The 9200-nt window shown below is 45.8% G+C and overlaps 1 protein-coding gene across 1 annotated transcript in view; it reads right to left on the bottom strand.

The window, feature by feature from the left end:
* The window catches only part of PPM1L (protein phosphatase, Mg2+/Mn2+ dependent 1L), a 60117-nt gene extending 50923 nt beyond the window's left edge, over positions 1–9194 (bottom strand). Inside the window, exon 1 of the mRNA XM_015637336.2 lies at positions 8666–9194. Coding sequence (XP_015492822.1) covers positions 8666–9068 — 403 coding nt within the window. The 5' untranslated portion in view covers positions 9069–9194. The remainder of the gene's footprint in view (positions 1–8665) is intronic.
* Positions 9195–9200: the final 6 nt, after the last annotated feature.

Genomic DNA, 9200 nt, shown 5'->3' with positions numbered 1-9200 from the left:
TTGGATGGATTCCACCAATTTGGCATCTCCCACATCCCTGAGTTAACTCCACTCTGGAGAGATGGGATTGGTGCCTTCCCAATCCCTGCTTCTCTCCTCCTTGGGAACTGTGAGCTTCTCCCTCTGTGATTCCCCTTTCCTTCCACACCAATAAAGGGCCAAACTTCAGATAATTAGGAATAAATATCCAATGAAAAACTAGTTTTGTTTAGTAGGATTATCCAGACTCTTGTTCAACTTCCCTGCTTCCCAGCAGAAATAAAACCACAGGAACCACATCACATGTATGGCACTTTTTAAGAAAAAAACCATCACGAAAAGCACCTTCTACATCCTACATAATGTCCTAGACATCTCCAAGACCACTTGAGTAATAAAAAATAAAGCTAGAAAAATCAGAAAAGATCCATTCACATTACAAAGCAGGAATTGAAAGCTCTGGGCTATAAACATCAGAACACTAAAGAGACAAACATGTTTCCTTCTCCCCATCCTCCTACTCCCACACTTCATCCCTGAAGCACACAGCCTTGGACAGAGATTTTATTTCATGCCAAGCACAATCAGATATTTCAATACCTCAGTGTTTGTTTGGAGGGAGCATACATTCCAGGGAAAATGCAGCCCATGCACAGATTACCTGGAAATAAATCACATTCCCATTTAAAATGAAGTTTAAAGAAGTGGCACAGCACAGAGCTGTATTATGGGCCACGCGCTTTCCCTCAGAAGAAATGTTTCACACCCTCCAGCAGTTTTCTGTCGAGAAGAGAATGAAAAAGTAAAGAGATTTATTACGTTAAAAAGCACACTGATTGAAAGCAGTGCTGTATGACAGCTTCAGCTATTATAACAGAACTTAATAAAATCAAATGTTTACCCCTGAAGGGGATTTGGAGGGGAAAAAAAAAATAAAAAAAAGGCTTTATCAACACTTATGACAATGAGCAAATTTGCAAGGGATAACATTTTGGCGCTGAAAGTAAATGCAAATAAGTGCTCATTTCTCTGGGGGAACTTTGAGGTTTGCCCACACGAGGAGCCGTGGCTAATTGTGATGTGGCTTAGCAGTGAAAACACGTCCTTTGATTGTGTGGCTGGAGATGTCAGCTGCTCCCGCAGCTGGGGAGCAGACAAGGTCACAGATGATGAGAGCAGGCGATGTCTCAGCATCACAATCAGTTTGTAGGAGCAGCAGGACAATCCTTTGTGCTGCCACGCTGCTCTCAGGGCTTGGTGACAGCCCTGACCCAAAGAATGACGTTCCTTCCTCCCTCCCTTTGTCCCCTTTGCTCATCCCTCCTTCCTCTTCTCCACTTTGCTCATCCCTTCTTCCCCTCCTTCCTTCCACTGTGCTCATCCCTCATTCCTCCTTCCCTTTGTTCCCTTTGCTCATTCCTCCTTCCTTTTGTCCCCTTTTCTCATTCCTCCTTCCTCTTCTCCACTCTGCTCATCCCTCATTCCTCTTCTCCACTTTGCTCATCCCTTCTTCCCTCCTTCCTCTTCTCCACTTTGCTCGTTCCTCCTTCCTTTTGTCCCCTTTTCTCATTCTTCCTTCCTCTTCTCCCCTCTGCTCATCCCTCATTCCTCCTTTCCTTTGTCCCCTTTTCTCATCCCTCATTCCTCTTCTCCACTTTGCTCATCCCTTCTTCCCCTCCTTCCACTTTGCTCATCCCCCATTCCTCCTTCCTTTTGTCCCCTTTTCTCATCCCTCCTTCCTCTTCTCCCCTCTGCTCATCCCTCCTGCCCTTTGCCCAGCTCAGTGTATTATTATCCACCACCTGCTGCTTTTCTGGGATGGCTTTTCCACACGAGTAGACAGAAAGGTGGATTTCTGCTCCATGCACATTATTTGATGGCAAACCACTCCAGACCTGAGAGCCTGCTCTTAACAAGGACTTTCTGTTCTTTCTGGCTTTTAGCAGGACCAGAATATTTCCCTTGATCCTTCCTGGATCAGGCCTGATCTGGTCCAAGCTGTATTTGCCACATAAACATCAATTTCATGGCATAAATGAGCAATTATTCCAACTGAAATTTACCATTCTCACCAGTCTCACTTACCCTGAGTATTTGTCAGTGTTCTGCTGCCTGCAAACCTTTTTTCTCTCATAAACTGTAATGAAATTTGCATTTTTTCAAAGCCATGCTGCTTTCAAATGAAACCTACTTTTGGCACGAGCTTTAAACTGCTTTAATAAAACCACCAGCTGAAGTGTTAAACACCAGCTAAAAAACAAGAATAAAAGCACATAAAACAGCCCAAAAGGGGAAAACAAAATAAAAACCTGCAACTCGTTACAACTCCTGATTTTACACGCAAATTACAACAGCCTAGAGATCCAACATGGAATTGTCAGGATGAAAATTTCCTTTTTGGATTGCTTTATCTGCAGCCTTTGCTGTCTCATGACCTTCTGGGCAAAGTGGAAGTCTACAGGCTCATAAAGAAAAAGGGTCATTAAATGTTGATGACCTTCTCCTGCATGGGAGAACTCCTGGGCTGGGATTGAGCCAGAGGAACTGGTTTGGCCAGCTGGGCTGGGATCTGGTGACAGAGCCACTGCTGGAGGAGCTGAGCAGCAAAAGGAGCGGCCAGAGGGAACAACGTGGAGTTCCAAACTCTGATTTAAAGCACACATCCATCCCAGGAGAGCTGGAATGGGAACAGCTTCTTGGGACACAGCATTCCCTGAGGGTTTGTGGGATGAGGGACAAAAGTGTGGGGACAGGACCAGCAGGGATGAGGCATGGGGGTGAGGAGTGTGTGTGGGGCACAGGGGGTACAGGAGGGCACAAAGGGGGGTGACTCTCCTGAAACTTCGAGAATTTACCAAATATTGCAGTGAAAAATTAGAGCGAGAGGCGTGTGACATTCTGTGCATAATTAGAGCAGCTGCTGCCCTTAAATTAGGTTTGGGAAGTCTCCTTGCAAGGGCAGAGATTGAAAGCAGGAGGAGCACACGAGCATTTTGTTCCTTTTCCCAGATCTGTCAGTGTTTCTGTGCTCTGAGGGAAGAGTAAGACCTGAACCTCGAGACTGAAGAGAAATTAGTGCCAAGTACCTCTGGATTGCCTTTCCTGGAATGTTTGGGATGCAAGGGACCTTAAATCCCATCTCTTCCCATGGGCAGGGACACCTCTCACTAGAGCAGGATGCTCCAAACCCTGTCCAACCTGGCTTTGCTCACTTCCAGGGATGGATCCCAAAACCTGGCTGATCCCACAGCACAATCCAGCTCATTTCTGAGCAGATCCAAAGGCTCCTGAGGCTGTGGAAAGGTGGAATTTCACTTTAGTGCAGCCAATACCTGTGTGCTGAGGAAGACACAAAACCCCAGATGAAAAGGGACAGGGCTAAAAGTCCTGAGAAGAAGAAGAAGAAGAAGAAGAAGAAGAAGAAGAAGAAAATTTAGAAATGCCAGATCCAGCGCATGGGAATCCTGCCACGAGCACGGGACATCTCCACAGTGCCAAAACTGCTGCAGGAAACTGCAGCCACCAGCAAAAACACAGCAACCACGTGCCAAGAGATTGTTTCAGGAGTGAAATCGCCAGAAGCCAAATCGCAGTTTTAAGGCACAATTTACACCGTAAATATTTGGGTTCCCAGCAAAAAGGGAGGGAGGAGAAATCCTGGAAGCACGATTTGGAGGCAGAGCAATCTGCTGGTTTAATTAACCCACATGACAGAGGGCATGAATTTTTTTTTTTCTCTCATGTTATTAAACACAAAAATATCCAAACTCCTGAGCTGTGGAACGGGAATGATTAAAATCCCATTGCTCCAAGATTGTTTCCTCCTCATCCACAGAAATTCCCAACACAAACACATCCTGTGGAGGAGTCTTGAGTTCCTCAAGTTCAGGGGGAAAACTTCAATGACCTTCATAATCTGAAAGCATCTAATAATCAAAAGTGATTTCATTAAACCAGTGGCAATCTGTCAGCAGCCTGAGAGCCCAGACAGGGAAACACCGATTAAAACAAAGCTGGCAAAACACATTAAAAATTAATTGACTTCTTGATTTTTATCAAAATTGAAAAAAAGGCTCAATCCTACACCCAATGATACAGCCCCTGAATGGCAGCAATTAAAGTTCCTCCTTCCAATTACAGCTTTTTACAGCATTTTAATCAATTTTTGTACAGCAAATAAGCGTAGAGTTTAACCCTAAATCGAATCAGCAGGGTGTTGTAGGGTAAAAATCATAATCCTGGAGCGTGACATGCAAGAATGGAACTTAGATAAACTAAACAAAATGACAGGAAAGTTCCTGTAGATCATTTTGGACTTGTATTTTAGGCCACTGGAGGGGAATTCATAAACAGATCTGGGACTTGCCTATCAACATGACCTCACCTATACAAATATTTATTCAAACATTTGGGCACATTGCAGGGGATTTTAGATTAGAAACCAAAGGAAATTCCTATAAAAGGAAAACTGAGCCAGCAGTTTCTCTTTAAAAACTGCAAACCCTCAAGGACCTCACCTTACAACTGGGCTGGAACAACCAGAGAAACTCCCAAGCTGTTGTTTGATTTATTCCTACCTTTTATAAAATCCCAAGCCATTAATCCTGAACGGCCTTGACTCAAAAGCCCGATAGATAAATTTTCATTGCTGAGATCACTTAAGTAGTTCAGTATCACAGGGATGGGACTGGAATTAGAATTAGCAGATTAAAAAAAAAAACCAAACAAACCAAAAATGCACTAAAATTGTAAAATTGCCAGTTTTCTCTTCTTTCAGCACAGCACAAACACCTTGTGCTGCTGGATTTGAATGCACAGCAGGTTTGTTTAACCACAGCTGGCACAGTGTCCTCTCCCCCAGGCCTCACCTCAGCATTCCCATTTCCAGACCCCACACCAGGCTCCTCAGGACTCTCCACCATTATCTACTGACATTTCCCTTTTTTTAATATTTTTTTGTGTCTTTCTAAGTTCATCAATAAGCAGAGACTTCTGCCAGCACTCGGTGCTGCTGATTTCAAGGTCCTGAACCCCACCGTTCCCTCCTTCCCCATTCCAGCTCCCCGGCCTTTCCCTACACTGGGAATAAAAAATAAGAATAAAAAGGTGCATTTTACATCCTAAAACATTGGCTCAGCAGCTCCAGAACCCAATTATTCCGTGCAAAATAAACCTCTTGCCCACAACTACACATCATGAGGGACAAGTCCTGCCACATCCCCGTTCAGGAGGTGGAGGGAAATAAAAAGAGACATTTTTTATGAGACTGTTACCGAGCCTTAATTTCCCACATCCGTTTAGGACTGCAAACAAGCCCAGGCAGGGGAAGCTACTATCTATTACCATAATTATTTTTAAAACCTTCACCCCACAGGGTTAGGAAAAAACCTGGGTGATTTACAGCAGAGCCATAACTATAAAACTGCAGATGGGAGCTGAGCTACTTTGCCCTTGTCTAATGCTGAGATCTCATTAAACTGCGTGCTTAAACCTTAAATATTTGAGAGTAAATGGTAGTTAAAATAGGGAAATCATTCTCATTAAGCAACCAGCCTTTCCTCTGCTCAGCTTCCCAGCTCATCGTTTGTTATTTGGTCGTTTGTGGAGTTTGATACTGCTCCATCTTCCAGCCTGGACAGCCCCAAAATCCATAAATAAAGGAAAAAGGGCAAGGAAAAAAAAGAAGCACTCAAGCCATTTTTGCATCTTAAAAAGAAGCTGATGATGACAGAACTGAAATTTTTTGTTTTCCAAGTTCAATCACCTTGCAGGGTGGTCCTTTGGCCAAAGTCATTCAGTGAGATAACAGGCAGCAACTTTTCTTTGTTCCTTCTAAATCTACTTCTTTCACCTCTACCTTCTCTGCATTATTATTATTATCATAATTATCATTATCATTATATCTCCAAGAAACTAACATTTATTAAAAGAATGCACTACACACCCCACATCCAATTTTCTCTCTGAAACATTCTTGCTTTTCAGAAGTTACTGCAGCAAACCAGAGCATGAATAATTATTTTTGCTTACTCCTTTCTCCTCAAGCCACCCACAAAATCCAAAGCAAAGGCTGCCAACCTATCTGGGCTAAAACTGGAAGCTGGAAGAGGAAATGACATAAGGGAAAAGCAGAATTTATGTAAAATGTTGGCGACATGAAAGCAGAACTCAGAAATCTTCATAAATTAGCAGTGCACAGTAATTGAAGCTGCTTGAATCATGCTCCTCCATCCTTCCACTTCAATGGGACATGGCAGGAAGTAATTAATGGAGACAGGCTCCTGGCATATAGCTGGAAATAAATCATCTGGCATCTCATTTCTGCTATTGGCTGTTTGGAAAAACAAATTTTTCCCCATATAGAGCAGTTTGTTTCACACGTAACCCCAGGGATCAGCTGTTCTTTATTCTTTAAATACACATAAAGAAATGTAATGGGAGCCCATAAGGAAAATTTAACCTTCACCAGGGTTTTGCTACGTGAGTAGATAAGGTGTTTCACAGAGTATTTTAGGTTTTATAAAAAAGTAAAATAAATTAAGACATATAAACCCCCTCCATTCAAATAGAGACTTAAAATGTAGGGATTAAATAAGAACGTGAATTTTTATTTCTCGTCCCTCATTTTCTACTCAAAATTACAAAACCCCCTTAGAATAAAACCTTTTCTTCATTATTTCTTTTTTTGCTGTATGCACACCACACAGTTCATGCTATTCCGAACAGTTTTACCAAAAACTTAAAGCTTGAAACTAATTAGGTCCTCAACTTATTTTTGCAGGAGTAAAGGCCACGAAGAACACTTGGGATTCCATTATGAATAACAGATGCCAGACGGATACATTCATAAAGCACTAAATTTAGAAAGATTTGTGGAGAGTTCTGCTGAACCTTTCAGAATTAAAAACCTCCCTGTACTTTGCCACTGAATCCGCCAGAGCAAGTTCTGAGGAAGCAGAACACAAAAGGCCAACGAGTTTTCCACGGATCCAACATGAATGCATCCCATGGATGGAATTTCAGGATGCACAACAAAGCAGGCAATATCTGCGGGGTACATCAGCTAAATGCCCCCGTTCCCTGCGTTGGCTGGGGGTTATTTAATACCCTCAGCTTGCAGCCTCGTGCAGGGCAAGCTACAAAATTAATGAAAGAAATCAGATCCCCCTTTCACACTGGATCCCACAAGCTCGGAATGCTCTGTTTAAAAACACCACTCAGATACTTCCCCAGTTGTTTGGGCTGCTCGGTTCCCGCAAGGAAACTCGGTTTACACAAAGGCACCTTCCTGGGGACAAAGAGCCCCAGATGGCCCCAGTGAACTGCTCAGGTCCTCCAGGAAAAGCTGGGAACCGCTTTGGGACACACTGACATTTCCACCTGTGTTCCTCCAACGCCCAGGGACACCGAACTGGCCCGAGGATGCCAGGAGGAGCTGGCACAGCTGTGCCCCGACTGAAACCAGACAAAAACCCCAAAACAGGACTCAGGCACCACCAGCATTTTCAAGAAGCCGACAAATCTCAATATCCCAAGAGTTTGCGTTCATTTAAACGGGACAAAACACCGTGAGGAGAGCCCGAGTCCCTTCCCAATGCTGGCAGATGTTTCCCAATCCTGAGCCCACGGCCTGGATTTTCCAGACAGCTCTTCCAGGTTTAGCAGGGCAGCAGCTTCCACCCCACAAATGTCTGGGCACTGCCAGAGCTTTGCTAGGAAGGATTTTGACTCTTGGATCTGGGGGAGCAGCCGGAGGGACCCCCAGCCTCTCACAGAGCAAATCCCCAACATTTCTCTCCATCATCCCATCAGGTTCTCTCGCACCCAGCCAAAACCCTGCGGGGGCCGATTTGCCACCCAAGGACAAATTCCCCGTCCTTTTCCCCAGTTATGAAACGCGTGCCTTGTGCCACACCAAAAGCTGCGTGGCAGCACCACATCCTAAAGGCAGAGGAAGCTGCAGCTCCAACATTTGTCATCCGCAATCCACGGAACATCCCGGCGAGTTGGAACCATCAGCCAGCCCAGGCTGGAGGAGCCCAGGCTGCCCCAAAACCCGAGTGCCACAAAGCCAGCCGGCCTTGGCTTTCCACCGGGGAAGGGACAGCGCGCTCGTCATGACATCGACTCCGCACAATTCCCAAACGCGATGCTCGGCTCGCTCACTGGAATTGCTGAAAGCACATTTTACACACTTGAGGCTCCTTCAGCAGCGCTCCTGTTTAACCTCTGCCCGTGAGCCGGGCTCTGGCCGGGGGAGAAGCCAGCCCGCTGCCAAAATCACATCACACCACACTTGGCTGTAACAAAAGATGACTCCGGGGAGTTTGTGCTCATCATCGTTATTCCACGCACGTCAGAGCCACCTCCAGCAGCTTTTCCTTCAATTAAACCTTCACTACTGCAAAGGGCGAGGGGGGTACAGACACATTTATGCCGTGCTGAGGGCGGAAGGGGTAACGAGGGGTAAAGGGGAGGGAGGATTACACAGCCCTTTTTTTAGAGACATCCACCCCCTCCCAAAAGCACACAAATCCCCCTCCCCACAATGTGCAAGATAACCACACAAACCTGGTGGGTGAGAGCACATCCACGCCTTGCCCCGGACCATCCTCCCTCCCGCACCCCCTTATTTTTTTTTGGTGCTGTTGTATTATTATTTTTATTTTTTTTTCCAGCTGAGCACTTGCCTCTCCTCCGTGCCCATCAAATATCCCGAAGATGGAGGGGTGAGTCTTGTTCACCAGGTCAGTGATTACTTCGAACCTGTCCTCCATGTGATCCCTCCGGCCTTGGATGGAGTAGACAGCCACGTTGTGGCTCTTGAACTCCCAGGTCTTGGAGAACTCAGCGTCCAGCACGTCTAAACCCCCGAGCCTGTCATTCTGCATGATCTCGGCCACCTTGCCCTTCACCATCTTCACCGCATCCCTGCTGGACTTAACAATGGTTTTCACCTCATCCGTGTGGAAGAAATAACTCCACAGGGCCAGGCTGATGCACAGCAAGAACAGGGTCTCCGGTCTGAGCAAGAAGTAACGCATGATCCGACCCAGCAGAGACAGCAAAGTCATTGTATCCTCTATCATTTATTATCGCGACCGTGTCTCCCCACAGCATGCAGCGGGGCGGCTCCGAGCCCGGGGCCGCTCGCTCAGTGCATGCTCGGCCGGCCGGGCAGCGCCGAGCCCCGCGCTCCGCTCCGCTCCCCGCGGCTCCGC

Source organism: Parus major, chromosome 9, assembly GCF_001522545.3.
Source record: "Parus major isolate Abel chromosome 9, Parus_major1.1, whole genome shotgun sequence".
NCBI lineage: Eukaryota > Metazoa > Chordata > Aves > Passeriformes > Paridae > Parus > Parus major.
The sequence above is the reverse complement of the archived record's forward strand: the minus strand, read 5'-3'. Positions and strand labels throughout refer to the sequence as shown.